A 15,983-nucleotide genomic window follows, 5' to 3' on the forward strand; every position below is an offset into this window, starting at 1 on the left:
CAGCCAGAGTGGCAAAAAGGGGAGTAGAGCTCAGGTGGCCTGGCAGCAGCTGGCAGGGGGTGCTGCCAGGCAAGGCGCCAAGCAAAAGGGGCAGCAGGCAATAGAGAAGAAAGGGATGCCAGGCGCCCCGGCGCTCCTTCCCCCTCTCCAGAGTGCATTCAGCATCCTTTGGCTAGGAACCCTATGCTCCACGCCAGGATTTCATTCTTGCCTGCAGCCTTCTGCTCTCTCCGCTGATTGAGGGCTCATCCAAACTGAGCGGGATAATCAACGTTTTCCATATCAGGTTGGTCATCTGACAGTCCTCGCTTTGCCTGTTTGTTTGCTCTTTCCCAATTTAAAAAAAACCGCTTTTTAAAAGTCCTATCGGAATGGTTTTTGTTCCTAAATGTTGTTCTCAAGTGTCTGTAACACATCCCAGTGTTTTTGGCATCAATTTCTTTTATAAAGGGCCCGTTCCAGCCTGTTCTGTTCCCGCTTTTATATCCCTAAATTATATGCATGTCGGCTGCAAATCTTCAGACAAGCTTTGCGATAATGAAGAACTAATATGTTCGCGTAAAGCCCTACTGTGAGGCAGGGCTGCTGTGCATGAACAGCCACACTACACCTGCTGACCCGCTGTGGGATGGAATATAATTCAAGACTGGAGAAATATGGGATCATGCAGGTGACTTTTCCCCACTATCGCAGCTTCCTTTTCTTTATTTCTCCTTTTCATGGAGGCACTTCCTGTATATAGGTGGAAGAAAGAATACCGTTTTTCCCTTACTTTAGTTTAGGGGAGAATAGACCATAGATTTGGAAAGGATGGCTGGCGAGCAACGAGGCGGTGCATTCCATCACGTGCTTCCTCTGTGATTGCTGCCTGGTTTCTGGATTGGGCCAGGCCTATGCTAAATAATTGCACGCTATGTTCGGCTTGATTGGCCTTCAGCAGATCGCGGGGCGGGGCGACAACAGTAACTTGCAGCGGCGCGGGGATGGATCTATGCTAATACCATGGGCCTTGCATTCTGTGATTGGTCACAATTATTTTTGGCGAAAACTGAGTAAGGTGGCGCGGTGGCCTCAAGCGTTCTGTGCTGTCACGCTGCTCTCAGGATGAGTCGCGGTGGGGGGATCCTTTCCTGGAGAAAGGCGTCCCTGCTTTGCTCCTTGCTGCCCAATGGCTCCCTCGCGAGGAAGCAGCGTCCCTCTGTTCTCGGATCGGGTAAGGAGAGCAGCTGCGTAGCTCAGGCTTCCGTGTGGCGCTTTGCTTTGGCAGTCCTTGGCTAGATGAGGAGGAGACTGGAAAGGGGGAGATCCATTTGCCTGGGCTGATGAAAGGATTACTGAGGTCCTAAAAGGGGGAGAAGGAGGCATAGCTTGATCTGCAGAAAGGTGAAGGTAGGTGGGATGGAGGGAGCATGGTTGTTTGGAGGGTAAGACATTGGAAAAATATGAAGAGGAAGGCCCCATAGTCTGGGCTGGCAGAGGGCAATGTAGAATGGGGTGTAATGAGGGGGGGGGAGGCTGCCCTCATTGTGCACATCTGACCCTGTAGGCTACATGAGCTTCACCCTACACTAGTCCTTTGGTCTTTCTGTTTTTAGAGGTGTGGTAGTTGAAGGGCCAGCAGTATTGTCGGTGTGCTCTGCCCAAAGGGGTGATGTGGCAATTGTGGGAATAAAAGGTACCACTTCTTTTCCCTTGTCTGCTATCTTACACTTCCATTGGGTATACCTGTAGCAACCTGCCACCAACTTGGTCAGCTTGAAAAGGGAATTGAACCATTCATGGAGGATAAGGCTGTCAAAGGCTATTAGTCATGCTGGCTATGTATTGCCTCCAGCCAGGGCTGGCCCTAGGATAAATAGTGTCCTGGGTGAGGAGTGTCTTTGGCACCCCCTCTGTCAGCTTTGCAGGACCCCCCCCCAGGGCTTATGGGACCTGGTGTAGGTGGGATGTTGGGGGCCTTGCTGCTTCCTCTGCCAAGAACTTCTGCCAATGTGTATACGTTGGAGGCCACATGTGAGAATTATTGCATGCATGGACTACATAAGAGAATTCTCGTTTGCAGCTCCTCCTTGCTCTGGGTTCAAGCAGAATTATTGACATGCTTCATTTTTTCTTACATGGGGATAAGGGAATAGGGATCGGGTTGTGCTTCTCTTGAGTATCTCCTCCAAATTCCAAACCCCTTCTAGCAGAGCTTCTTTCTGCTTCCTCCAGTTTAGTCTCACGGGTCTTCTAGTTGTGGCCTGCTGCTAACCTTCTCCACTACTCACCCAGGAAGGATTCCTTCCTTAAGGCCTGGCCTCACACTACCTATGCCTTTTCCTGTGGGAACTTCCATAGGAAATTACTCCAGTGGCACCTTGCCTGGAAATCTTAGTGGTGTCTGTTCACTCACTACTTGAACACTTTCCCTGGTAGGCCTGGAGTTCTTTCTCTGACAAGAACAGGCCGCCTACTTTGTCACAGAATCCCTGCTTAAAGTCTTTCCTGTTCCTTCTCTACTTACAACAAACTCTTTATCCAGGGCTGCTTGGTTTGGGCTAGTCATAAGCCTGCCTGACCAATCTTATCTCTTTTTGCTGCCCAGCAGGGCCAGCTCCAGGCATGCGGGGGCCCTTGGGCATCAGGTTGCCCTGGCCTCCCGGTGGGTGGGTGCGCGCATGAGAGAGTACATACCCCCCTGCGGCCCCCCTACCTGTCCAGTCTTTACCATTGCCCTTAATGAAGATGGTGGCCGTGGTTTCCCTAAGGGGAATGAAGCCTCTGCCGCCATCTTTGTTGATGGCACATGTGCATGCTACGCGTGCACATGTCTGCCATCAACTAAGATGGCAGCAGCAGCTCCAGTACCTTAGGGAAGCTGCGGCCGCCATCTTCATTAAGGGCAATGCTAAAAAGCCAGCTGACAGGTAAGTGGGGTGTGTGGGGGGGTGGATCGCGGAAGGGGAGCGGAGGGCCCCTGTAGCTCCGGGGCCCTCAGGCCAGTGCCCAACCTGGCTGCTCTTTAGAACCGGCCCTGCTGCCCAGACATAAAGAAAGATTTTACCTTACCCAGTTTGGTTTAGACTTCCTTACAGTTGGGCTGCAGGCCTTGCTAATAAGCAGGCCCCTCCCTTCCAGGCTTCTAAGGATACATTTTACAGCCAACCTAAGACTCAAATTATAGCATCTATTCTGTTTTATTATACCCATCTATGTAAAATATTTACTTCATCATGGCTGAGGAAAGGTCCCATTATGTCACAACTACATGTTGAGAGTCAGTGTCATGTTACACTCTAATATACCATTTCTTTTTTTATAAACACTTTAAACAAAATACCAAGAATTCTGGTGTGCAAGGTGGCAGGGTGAAGGCATGGGCCAATGGTATGCACAGGAAGTGAGGCAGGGGGGCCCTTACTTTGTGGGGGCCTGGGGAAAATTGGCCTACCTGTCCCCTCAGGCAGGCCTGCAGCTTTGTAAAGTTAATAAGTTGTATGCAGAGCTTGGAAGTAACTCATTAGAAATAACGAGTTACTTGTAATTTGTTACTGTGTTGCATAACGAGTGGGTAACTTCATTACATTTTGTTTGTAACAGAACGAGTGGTAATTTCATTACTTTTGAGCTGCAAATGTAACTTTTTTGCGTTACATTTGGACGTTACTGGGGGGGGAAAGCAGGGGAAATCATCTGCTGCTGTGATTGGTGGAATGGTGGAGGAAAGACATGTGCCTCAAACTGGGCTTCTGCGCAGTATAGCTCTTCCCTCCCCTCGTGCTCTAAGTTAGGAGGCATGAGGGAGGAAGTGGAGAGCCAGACAGCGTTGGAGGGCAAGGAGGAGGAGAAGGAAGAAGCAGCAGAATGGAGGTGAAGAGCTGTGGAGGTGAGTGTATGTGTTACCCTTTCCGGCCTACTCGCCCTGCCCCTCCCTCGTCCTGCCTCCCTCAGCCTGCTTGCCCGCCCCTCTGCTCGTCCTGGCGCCCCCTGCTTCTCGCATCCCCTCCGCTTGTCCTTGCACCCCCTCTGCACCCCCTCCGCTTGTCCTTGCACCCCCTCCGCTTGTCCTTGCACCCCCTCCGCTTGTCCTTGCACCCCCTCTGCACCCCCTCCGCTTGTCCTTGCACCCCCTCTGCACCCCCTCCGCTTGTCCTTGCACCCCCTCTGCACCCCCTCCGCTTGTCCTTGCACCCCCTCTGCACCCCCTCCGCTTGTCCTTGCACCCCCTCTGCACCCCCTCTGCTTGTCCTTGCACCCCCTCTGCACCCCCTCCGCTTGTCCTTGCACCCCCTCTGCACCCCCTCTGCACCCCCTCTGCTTGTCCTTGCACCCCCTCTGCACCCCCTCCGCTTGTCCTTGCACCCCCTCTGCACCCCCTCCGCTTGTCCTTGCACCCCCTCTGCACCCCCTCCGCTTGTCCTTGCACCCCCTCTGCACCCCCTCCGCTTGTCCTTGCACCCCCTCTGCATCCCCTCCGCTTGTCCTTGCACCCCCTCTGCATCCCCTCCGCTTGTCCTTGCACCCCCACTGCATCCCCTCCGCTTGTCCTTGCACCCCCTCTGCATCCCCTCCGCTTGTCCTTGCCTGTCTCCCTGTGCCTGTCCCCCCCCCATGCCTGCTGCTAGGTTGCAGGATCATCCCAGCGGCTTGAGATCCTGTACCTCTCTCTGTGTGTCTCTGGTGGCCAAGCTTATCCCCCCCCCAAGTTTTACCTGAGAAGTTTTCTCACGTGGCTCTCCCTCTCTCTGGAATATTGTTGGAGTTTTGAGTCTGTTTTTAGTCAGTCTGTTTTATTCCCATCTGTTAATGGTCAACTTGCTGTGTTAGATAAGCAGTCCAGTCCAGATTAGATGTGAGCCAACAGGAAAAGAAAGGGGGGGGCAGTGGCATCACTAGGGTTGGTGTCACCCAGTGCGGTAACTCATGGTGTCATCCCCATGGACCTACTCCCATACTAGACCATACAGAATCCTTAGTAAAGGAAAGATGGGATATAAATGCAACAATAATTAAATAGATGCATTTCAGCTGCAGTATATAGACCCCAGCCTCAGTCAACCTGCTGAGCTTTTTTAAAATCATCATCATCATCAAGAAGCAGCAATATGATAGTTGTTATGTTATGTTTTATTTCTAGGCCGCCTTTTGGCCAAATAGGCCCCCAAGGCGGCTTACACACAAATAAAAATACAAATACAAAATACAAATAAAAACAATACAATTTACCAAAAAAAAATCAAACTAACGAAATGCTAACATTTCTGAAAAACAAGAACAGTGGTGAGGATGCTAGATTGTGAAGACAAAAGGATGGATAGATTGAGGGGGGTGTTAGTGCTTTAAGGCCTGATAACTTGGGTAGCGTGCACTTGTGGAATGAGAGTGGAGCAGAAGACAGATCAGTGTATGCGCACACACAAGCACACCTGCCCCTCCTGCAAGCATCTGCAGGCATGCATGCATTTGGGCACATGGGAAGCCTTCAACTGCCACAGCATCTTGGAGAGGTTGAGGGGGCAGAATGTAGGTGGAAGGGCACTGTAGACGGGAGGACACTGGCACACACACTTAGCTTCAGAGACCGGAGGGGGGGGGCAAGCAAGTCCTGAGCTTCCTCACTGCTCCTTGGCTCCATCTGGGTCAAAGGTGAGATCTGGATGGCCTGGCAAATAAGAATTTTAAAAAGGAGGTGGCAGTGAAGCAGGGGTCAAGAAAGGCAGGCAGGCTGGCTGCCAGGAAGGAAGGGGGAAAGCAGCCTTTCCTTGCAGCCTTGCTTCTTTTTGCTTCACGAAAAGCCCTCTCCTCTCTCTGAGTGTCGTTAGCAGCCAGGGTCGGGATAGCAATCCCCTCTTCTTCCTGGTCGCTCCTCCCTCAGCCTCATGATTTATGGAATCATGAGAAGACATGATTCCCTAGAAAAGACAGTAATGCTTGGAAAAACAGAAGGGAGTAGAAAAAGAGGAAGGTGAAACAAGAGATGGATTGATTCCGTAAAGGAAGCCACAGACCTGAACAGGGTGGTTCATGACAGATGCTCTTGGAGGTCGCTGATTCATAGGGTCGCCATAAGTTGTGATCTACTTGAAGGCACATAACAACAACATAACGGTTAGAGAGAAGTCTAAAATGGATTCATAGATGGTATCTCACAACTTAGTGTCTGGCACATATTACTGGTTCTATGGGATACAATTGCTGGAAGGGCTGTGGGAGCAGAGGTTCATATATTCATATGTGGTAGGATTGTCCCAAAATTGCATTGTTTTGGTCATTGGTTTTTACACAATTTTAAATCAGAATGTAGTATCTACTCCGCAATTGGCTCTTCTTAGTATATGGGAGGCTAAGGAAAGGCTTTCTCTGCTGCTTGGCATGCATTTATGGACTTTGTTACATTGCACAGACAATCCTTGGAAATGTCTCAAGCTTTTTTTTTGCTATGGGATAAACTTTCATTTTTCCTCTGTAGTTGGACATGTTAATTTAACTCTTTTAATTTTGAATATTTTGATGTAAGATACTCTGTAGATTTCACATAAATGCATTAACATTGAACCTGGGGTGGGGAATAAGGATGGGAAGTTACTTACCTTACTTTCCTTAGCCGTACTTGTAGTGGTTCAGAATTGTATACGTCAGCTATTTGGGAGGTGGTGGATATTATTTTTGATTTGTTTGTTATTTATTACAATTCCAAACATAAAAACATATTACAAAATAGGAGTGGTGGACATGTGCTTATAGTGAAGGAACAGAGCTCCGCAGCCCAAGAATTTGTTTTTAGTACCAGAACAAGTCTGTCCTTTCACACAAAAATTCATTCCTGTTTTCCCCCAAACTTTCTTCATTTCACAGCCTAATTTGGGGTTAAAGTTGCTATTGTTAAACAACTGGAAGTCAGAAGTCCTTGGTGATCTACTGTAAATCACATACGAGTACCGCTAGTACATCCTGATCTACTTTCTGCACACCCCTTGCATAGCTTATACCACTTTTAAGAGTGTCAGATTGGGCCGCCCTCTGCAGCCTGAGGTTTTGGTCAGCTTCAGGGCTCAGTGATTTATTTATTTATTTATTATTTGATTTATATGCTGCCCTTCCTCCCAGCAGAAGCCCAGGGCTGCAAGGGAAGGGGCAAACTGAGGAAGAAAGTTGGGGGCAGATAATGTTGTGGGAAGGTGGAGGGGAAATCTGACCTGGAGGAATGTACAAGGTCAGGCTGTCTATGCATCTCATGCTGCCCTCCTACCCTTGTCAGCCAGTCAAACCTCAAGGAAATGGTGTTTCTGATCTGGCACTGTTGACTGCAAAGACAGTGGTTAGGAGAGTATCAGTTATCTATAATAATAATACCCAGAATTAAGCTGCTTTTAGATTCGACTAGATGAAGTGGCTGCACTGATCTTTATTCAAATAGCCTCAGCTGGATGCAGCAGCAGGTAAGACAGCCTTTGCCAACCTTGTGGCCTTCAGGTATTTTGTACCAGAACTCCCATCAGCCCCAGCCAGCCAGGCTGGTGAAGGCTGTAATAAGGATTCAGAGAGAGAGAGAGAGAGAGTAGTATTATCTGCAGGGCAGTATGGCTTACATAAGACATCTAGCGCTCACATTTCACATGGGGATTCTGTCAGTGTGCCATTCACTGCATTGGAGATTCCATGGCCAAACTTGAGGAGCTAGCATCTGACGTGGTATTGAGGACATCCAGAGTTTTGTTCTGAGGAATTTCTATCCATGCTCATCATGGTTATAGACTGTGCGTGGCTTCAATAAGCCTTCTGTATGGTGGTCCCCCCGTTTTGGAATGTCCTCCCCCAAGAGGTGTGGCTGGCATAATCTTTATTGACATTCTGGAGCCAGAGCAAGACCCACCTGTTTACCTGGGCATTATGAGTAACTAGTTGCTGATGCAATTAGTATACAATGGCTACTTATCTGTTCTTAGAGCTGATTGTTTTTTTGTGCTTATTAGATGTACCCATGCTGGGATTCATATGAAAGATGGGATACAATTAACTAAATACATACATTGTCAACTATAGTCTGTTTCAAATAGGAACTGATCCTAAACACAGGCAGACAGGAGATGTTAGATCTGACAATTTGCTCCGGCTTTGAATCAGGCAAACTAATGATAAGGGAAGTTCTGAAGATGCTGTTAGCCTAGGGCTGATCTTAACCTTCAGGAAAACTCATTCCTCTTGGAAAGGTGAACAGTTCACCTTTCCCTGCCCTGCCCTCTCCAACAGCCCAGGTTCTGACTGCGTGCTACACACAAGAGAAAAAAAACTTTAACCCATATTCTTACTTAAACTGAAGACCTCAAAACCACCATTTTGACGTTGTAATGAAGCCTAAGCACTGCCTGGGTCAACAAATCACAAGCCTGGCTCCCCTTATTGGCTACAATCCTGAAAGGGCGGGATTAGAGGCCAGAGCTTGGAAAAGTTATTTTTTTGAACTAAAACTCCCATCAGCCCAATCCAGTGGCCATGCTGGCTGGGGCTGATGGGAGCTGTAGTTTAAAAAAGTAACTTTTCCAAGCTCTGGTAAAAGCTGCTATACAGATTGGTTAAAAAACAGATTAAACAGTCACGGGGGGGGGCTAACGTTTTGGTGTATATCTCGGGAACCAGACAACCTAGAAACTTAGTGTTTTTTTTTAAAATTGAAGCTGAGAGTCCGGAGATTAAGGTAAGTTAGCGGGAGACCCGGAGGGGACCCCCCCAAAACCGGAAACTCCAGCCAAAAATTGGACACCTGGTAACCTTACTCCATCTTGCACCCCCTGATTGACTGCACCCGGACCCCCCACTGGTACACCACTGGCGCTGCCTCTGGTGCAGCGCTTGCCTGGGCTGGAGGTTTGAATCTCCCACTCTTTGGTTGCAGAGCGGTTTTGCCCCCATCCTGCCTGGGAAACCACTCAGGCACGCAGCCCAAGAGCAAGCAGGGGATTCAAACCTCCCACCTAAAATTCACAGCTGATGAGCAGACAGACCAGGCAGGATGGAGGAAAAAAACGCTCTGCAGCTGAAGAGCGGGAGATTCCCCAAGAGGGAAGCGGCTCTGGGTGGTTCTGGGTGTCACCCCCTCTGATGGTGTCACCTGGTGCGGTCTGCATCCCCCTAGTGACGCCGCTGAGGGGGGCTCAAACAGGAAAGGATTATCTGGAATCAGTTGGGACAAGAGCAGTAAAATGTGTTTTGTTTCTGAAGTGAAAATTGGGAACTGGCAAGAGACTAGGAGGTAGGTGCAGTCTCACACTTCTGTTTGTGTGTTTTGCTTCAGTTATGTGCCTCTCATAGAGCGACTCTCACTAGGCAGCAAGAGATGACTACCCCAAGCAACTAATTTGGGGCCGCATGCAACAAATTATTAGCTATTTTAATTTTTGGTTGTTGTATATTTACTGTCAGGAAGAGGTACTTGTGAGATTTTCTGCCTCAAATGCCAACATAACTTTTCAAGCTATGGTACTATGACCTTGACTTGGGGGCAGGGCACCATTTGCTGTTCTGCTTCAAGTAGCAAAATGTCTTGGGCTGCACCTGCTTGCAGTCATTTCATATACTGGACAACTAACGTGGCTTTTTGGTGAAGGGCAAGAGAGAATAAGACTGTTATCTCAAAAACAGTTGTGCTTGAGGAAAAGATGGCAAACATATGTAGAACTGAACTTTTCTGCAATAATATAGACATTTGCATACGGTATTTTTTTCTACTCATGGAATATTAAATCTTTAAGTCCTAAATCCTTTGTCATCCCCCTCCCCCTTGTGCACACCCTTTACACTGTCTTTCTCCCTATGCATGTAGGGCAAAATGACAGCTGGTGTAGTTTGGGAATTAACTGAATGAGAGCTGAATTACAACTCAAAAAAGAACTTCCCTGCTGGTGTCTGCTACTGATGTGGGGGGCATTTTGTTAGGGAGAAGTGATGAGAGGGGGTAATTTGCTGCTGAAACTTTTTATCTGCAACCCCTTCCCTGGCCACTTTCCCCTAGCTGATGGAGGTCAATAAGGAAAAATATGGGGCATTGCACTGGTAAAGTGGCAGGCATGGAAAACAGCCCCTTCCATCTACTGCTTCACCTCCCCAAATGCACCCCAGCAAATGCTTTGCACATTGACTGCACACATTTAGTTGGTTTTCTGGTATTTGCTGCTGAAAGTGTAGTTCCATGCTGGGTGCAGCTGGGACGTTCTGAGTTCATATCTTACCACAGCCATGGACTCGCTGGATGACCTTTTGGCCACACCCATGCCAGACATTTATGCCACTTTAAACAGTCATAACTTCCCCCAAAGAATCCTGGCAAGTGTAGTTTGTGACGGGTGCTGAGTGTTATTAGGAGACTCCTATTCTCCCGACAGAGCTCCAATGTCCAGAGTGGTTTAACAGTCAGCCCCTCTTCTCAGACAATTCTGTGACTGGAGTTCTGTGAGGGGAATTGGGGTCTCCTAACAACTCTCAGGACCCTTCACAAATTACACTGCCCAGGATTCTGAGATCATGACTGTTTAAAGTGAAATAAATGTCTGGTGTGGATGTAGCCTTAGTGAGTCATTTTTCTTTCCAGCCTGCCCATCAATCATATGGACATTAAAAAAATCTGGACTATTATAAAAGTTAGAATTTTATTTGAAACACCTTTCAACACTCTAAAAAGGACTGTCAGTCATTAGAGCAGTATGACAATGGAACCAATTACCTAGGGAGGTGGTGGGCTCTCCAACATTGGAAGCATTCAAGAGGCAGCTGGACAGCCACCTGTCCGGTGTGCTTTAACTTGGATTCCTGCGTTGAGCAGGGGTGTGGACTCGATGACCTTATAGGTTCCTTCCAACTCTATTCTATAATTTTCCGTTAGCTGAGACATCGCTCGCTCGCTCACTCGCTCACTCACTCACACAGCCACTGAGCATTCCATAACAGAGCATGCTCAGTACTCATTCGGGCTGTTTTGGGAGTCACACCCTTTCTGTTTTCTCTCTCACTTTTTTGTATTCTGCAACACTTGGGGTTCCCACTTGCCCACTAATACTCCTTATTATGTGTGGTATGGATGGTGATACCATGGCTACATAAGCAACAACACTTCCAGCCTGAGCTTCAGAAATAGAGGGAATGACACTCTGACCAGTTTAAGTGGTTAGTGTTTAAATCTGATTGGAAACTGTTCAATTTGATACAAGGTGGCTATTAAGCATGACCTAAAAGCTGCAATTCCAAGCATACTTACTTGGGAGTAGTTCCCATAGCAGTCAATAGGATTTACTTCTGGGAGTATAGAATCAATCCGTAAGAGTATCCCAGTAGACACCATACATGTAAGCACATGGCTTTTCCCCAAGAATCTTGGGGACTGTAGTTTACTCCTCACGGAGCTACAATTCCCAGCACCTGTAACAACTACCGTTCCCAGGATTCTTTTTTGGGGTGGTGGTGGAAATGTGCTTTAAATCTGTCATGTGTATGCAACTTTGGTGAGATAATAGCTGAAGGTAATCAGCCCAAAATGATAACAAATAATCAGTAGGCATTCCCAAAAGACATTCAAACAGTGGGTAAAAAAAAGTGAGAATTACAGAGGCAACACAGAATGCAGTTAAGCAATAAAGTAATCCAAGAGAGAGGAGACACCTTTGTCTCTGCTCTCTCCCTCCTGAGCCATGAGGGCAACTCCCAAACCTGAGTGTTGCGCCTCCAAGTTAGTTAGAACTAGGTATGTCTTTCCTATCTACTATGTATTTCTATAAATAAAATAGCTTTTCTTATTTTACTAAGACTTAAGTCTCAGTGATCTCAGTGCAGGGTAAAAGCCTGCCACTTAGGTAAACGCACACATTGGCACACACACATCTCAGACTGTTGACAATCACTGCTAATATCTATACAAATAACATGCATCACCTGAACTCACATGATCTAGAGTTACCTTAGATCTTGCAACATTTGCAAATGAGAAGCAATAGGGTTTTATATTAGTTCTGATTGTCTATTGGGCTATCATAGGGTATGTGTTTTTTGCCTTTTCTATGGCAAAAACTCCAACTTCAGTGGAATTTATGTGATGTGTTCTAATCATTTGAATTTGCCTAATGAATGCTTTATTCTTTCATCAGAACTTTAGCAGTAGTACTAAAATACTAATTAAAAAAAGGGAAAGAGAAAAAATACTTTACATACAACGTTCAGGTGTATTGCTAATTATAGATTCAGATATAAAGGATAAACGGCATTTTGTCAAAAGTATTTTTGTCTACATTTTATACCTCCTCCTTGGTTTTCCAAGCTTGGCATGGAATGCTTCTCATACAGAATTAATTTGAAATGCTGCATTATCATAATCATCATCTTCAAAATAAAAAATAAATGTACTGCCTTCAAGTTGATTCCGACTTATGGTGACCCTATGAATAGGGTTTTCATGAGAGGCAGTGACTGGCCCAAGGTCACCCAGTGAGCTTCATGGCTATGTGGGGATTCGAACCCTTCTACTACCCCCTATGTGTGTGTGTTTAGTTTTAATATTGTTTTAGGCTACTTAGATGTACAGCAGCCAAGGCCAGCACCTTGTAGGCATTTTTTTAAAAAGTAACTGAAATGTAATTGTAGTGATTACTTTTGAGAAAAGTAATGTAATCAGTTACTTTCAGAGCAATTGTAATTGTAACTGTAATTACTACTTTTTTGCCAAGTAATTGTAACTATAATTTATTACTTTTTAAAAGTAATCTTCCAAGCTCTGGTTGTATGGCATGTGCAGGACTGCAAAACAGGGGCGTCACTAGGGCGGTGCGGCAGGTGCGAGCTGCACTGGGTGACACCACCAGACAGGGGTGACACCCAGAGCTGCCCCCCCCAGGCACCGAGAGCCTTTGCGTGCTGCGCCGGCTGCCTTCCTCGGCTGTTAGAAGGTGGCAGCGAGGAGGCGGTGCGCTCCTGGGCCCTGTTTGGCTGCGTGTGTGCTGCACGCACGCGATCACTCACAGTCTCAGGGAGAAGGCGCTGCGGGCCGCACTGGGTGACACCAACCCTAGTGACGCCACTGCTGCAAAACATAGCTGTGTAACAAGCTATGTATGGGGTATTGCTTTACCCCAGCAATGCCTATGAAAAGGGTCCAGAGCAAGCTACCTCTTATTTGCTGCTCTGCTTTCAATGCACTCCTTCTCCAGTTCTAGGATCTCAGTGAAATCTCTATCATGTGGTTGGGGTGGCTCTCAAAAGATGACTCTCACGGAGTTGTGGGCCTTATAGTGTTGTAGTTCTATATTCTTCATTATATTCAGCACACACACAAAATGGCTCAAGCTGTAAGCTCTCCTCCCTGAGCTCCAATACGCCTTTGTCATCTATCACAGGTTTTATTTTAATATTTTTTTTGTAGTTCTTCTATTTTGATAAGAATATTTTAGAATATCCATTATTTTTATCTTTAAAAATAATAAAGAAAAGTTGCAAATAAAAAGGTATCCAGCTTACCTCTTACAGCTTATGGCTTTATTTTATTATTTATGTAGTGCTTATAGTGTTTACAGTACTGAAGTGCTTGGTAATGGTGCCTCATAATAAAGGTGTGTTCCACTGATTTTTACCTAGCACAATGATTTAAAAGTGCAAACTGAAAAAGAAACAAAACTTAAAGCTAACTGCAGGAAGATCATTTTTGTAGTTAGCACCCAAACAACCTGTAGAACCTTGGGGGAAAAGGTTAGACGCTTGCTTTTTGCCACCCTAGCTCACTGCAAGACAGTACATTAAAAAAACACAGTCACTGAGCTCAGCTTGGTGCCTCCCCAGCTCAGTGTGGTGCCTCCCTCAATTTGGTGCCTTGGGAGACTGCCCAGCTTGCCCACCCCTAAGGCTGGTCCTGCCTCCAGGATCAGAGGTTATATGCCTGTAAATACCAGCCACAAGTGAGCACAAGTGGAAAGAGTGCTCTTGCGTTCATGTCTGGCTTGTGAATTTCTTAGAGGCATCTAAATTGCCACTGTGATAACAGAATGTGGGGTTAGCTGGGCCTTTAGCCTGATTTAGCAGGCCTCTTCTCTATGGGATGCACTTGTACACCTTGGGTTGTTTCCACAATATGTTTCCCCGATGAATAAGCAGTAATATGCACAGAGATTCTCTGCATCCCATAGTATCTGCAGTGTAGTTCAGCGTCAGACACAGTGTTGCAACAGATGAACATGGTGTTGTTGCTGTGCCCTTCCATCTTGGGCCTGCTTAAGGAAGGTGTACATGCCTGTGTGGAGTGTGTATCGTAAGTGAAACACAAATTTAGGCAATGCCCTTGGAGTTAGAGAAAGGGGGGAGTCCAGGAATAGGATGCTGCATATCTTGATCAGATGTAATCAAGCAATGACCCTAAATGACCATTCGTTGGTTCCTTCCAAATGGCTATAGGAATACACTGAATATTCAAAGGGCCACTAGAATGTATTGAACCAAAAGTGATCAGTGGTTGACACAGTGGTCTTTAGGAGATGTTGTAACACTTCAGGTTGTTTTGGGTTACCAGAGATGAGATGCAGACAAGAGATTTGCTTACAAAGAGTTAAAATTTATTGAGTAACTTACAAGCATACAGCCAAGTATCCCAATAAAAGTGGAACAGTCCCACAGCTCTGCAGTAGCTGGGTCAGACTGAACACCCATGCTGGGCACAAGAAACACTTTTATAGCATGAAAATTGGCATATAACATTGGCAGGATTACATACAATATTGGCATGAATACATACATAAATGATGACTTTAAGGTATCAAAGATTACATAATGGCACCTATTGCCTATAATTGGCTATTCTGACCTTTTCACAGAACACCTTCAAAAGCAGACTAATTGCTAGAAAACTATATTATCTTCACTGGAAACACCCTGGCATCCTTCCTTGGCAAACTATATGACTTTATATCTTTATCTCTATCTCTGCTAACAAGCAGTTGCTATACTATCCTTCTCTTGACCGTCATTTGACTCATCCACCTGGCTATACTAACAAGCAACTGCTGCCCTATCTGTTCATTGACCGTCCCTTGACTCTTCCACCTGCCTTTGGAGTGAGACCTAGATTTAAGCCAACTATGAAATACCAACTGATATACATATACTTGAATATATGCCTAATTGGGCTCCTTTGATGCCTTTGAACTAACGAGATACATTCCCAGCATCATACTGGGCAAGTCATCATGTCCTCATTAGAGCACCTAGATAAGTTTTCAGGTGGTTATGAGGTGATCTACTCAGCCCAAGGATGCTGGGGCCCTAAAGGGGAATACAATCCTTTAGGCTAGCTAACAAATACACACTGGATATATGCTTAACATAAGGCTATAATATCTTGCTATAGGCCTCTACTTGCTTGCTGGGATAATATACTGGTACAGGGTATACAGATGTCCTCAAATGGTCAGGCAGGAAATGTATTACCCTTCTGAAAGGCTACTGCAATGCATTGGTGTGGGGTGAATCCTGCTTAATTGCCTATAAGTTTTGGCGTCTGCCATGTAAATCAGCTGAGTTCTTGAATGACCATTACAATGCATTGAGATGTCTGGGGAAACAGAGCAAATCAGTTGCCAGTTCACACAGTGCACCCTCAAAACCCCAGGGATGTTTATACCCACAATATATCCTTCTGTCCCTATATAGATATGTTTTAGCATTCATATATTGCTCTTTCCCAACGTTCATGTTCCTTATCTTAATAGATCATACAACAACCTTATGAGGTAGATTAATAATATTTTCCAATATTGCAGCCTTGGTGTAAAGGACATCCTTCTGCATGGCCATAGGGATATATTGAAGTACATTTTGACCTTTGCACTGACTGCTCTGTAGGCCACAGAATACGTAAAACCACACAATGCTATTGAGATCATGTATGAGAATGCATAGGAAGACCATTCTAGGAATGCTAAACTGAGTCTATATGATGACATAGGAAAGTGGAAGGCTGTAAGCCCCCTAGATCTTTG

General features: G+C 46.1%; 1 protein-coding gene across 5 annotated transcripts in view; it reads left to right on the plus strand.

The window, feature by feature from the left end:
- The first annotated feature begins 977 nt into the window (after window positions 1-977).
- The window catches only part of LOC133390182 (NADPH:adrenodoxin oxidoreductase, mitochondrial-like), a 56,729-nt gene continuing 41,723 nt past the window's right edge, over window positions 978-15,983 (plus strand). For 2 of the 5 annotated variants that reach the window (XR_009764332.1, XR_009764331.1), the window contains exon 1: window positions 978-1,213. Coding sequence is in view for 3 of the 5 variants with exons in the window: in XM_061638219.1 (XP_061494203.1) it covers window positions 1,105-1,213 (109 nt within the window). In the remaining 2 variants the exon portion in view is untranslated. Of the gene's footprint in view, window positions 1,214-3,831; window positions 3,869-15,983 lie in introns of those variants that run through there. The other 3 variants (XM_061638219.1, XM_061638221.1, XM_061638220.1) reach the window with 2 other exon arrangements.

The sequence above is a fragment of the Rhineura floridana genome, chromosome 8, assembly GCF_030035675.1.
Source record: "Rhineura floridana isolate rRhiFlo1 chromosome 8, rRhiFlo1.hap2, whole genome shotgun sequence".
NCBI classification, from domain to species: domain Eukaryota; kingdom Metazoa; phylum Chordata; class Lepidosauria; order Squamata; family Rhineuridae; genus Rhineura; species Rhineura floridana.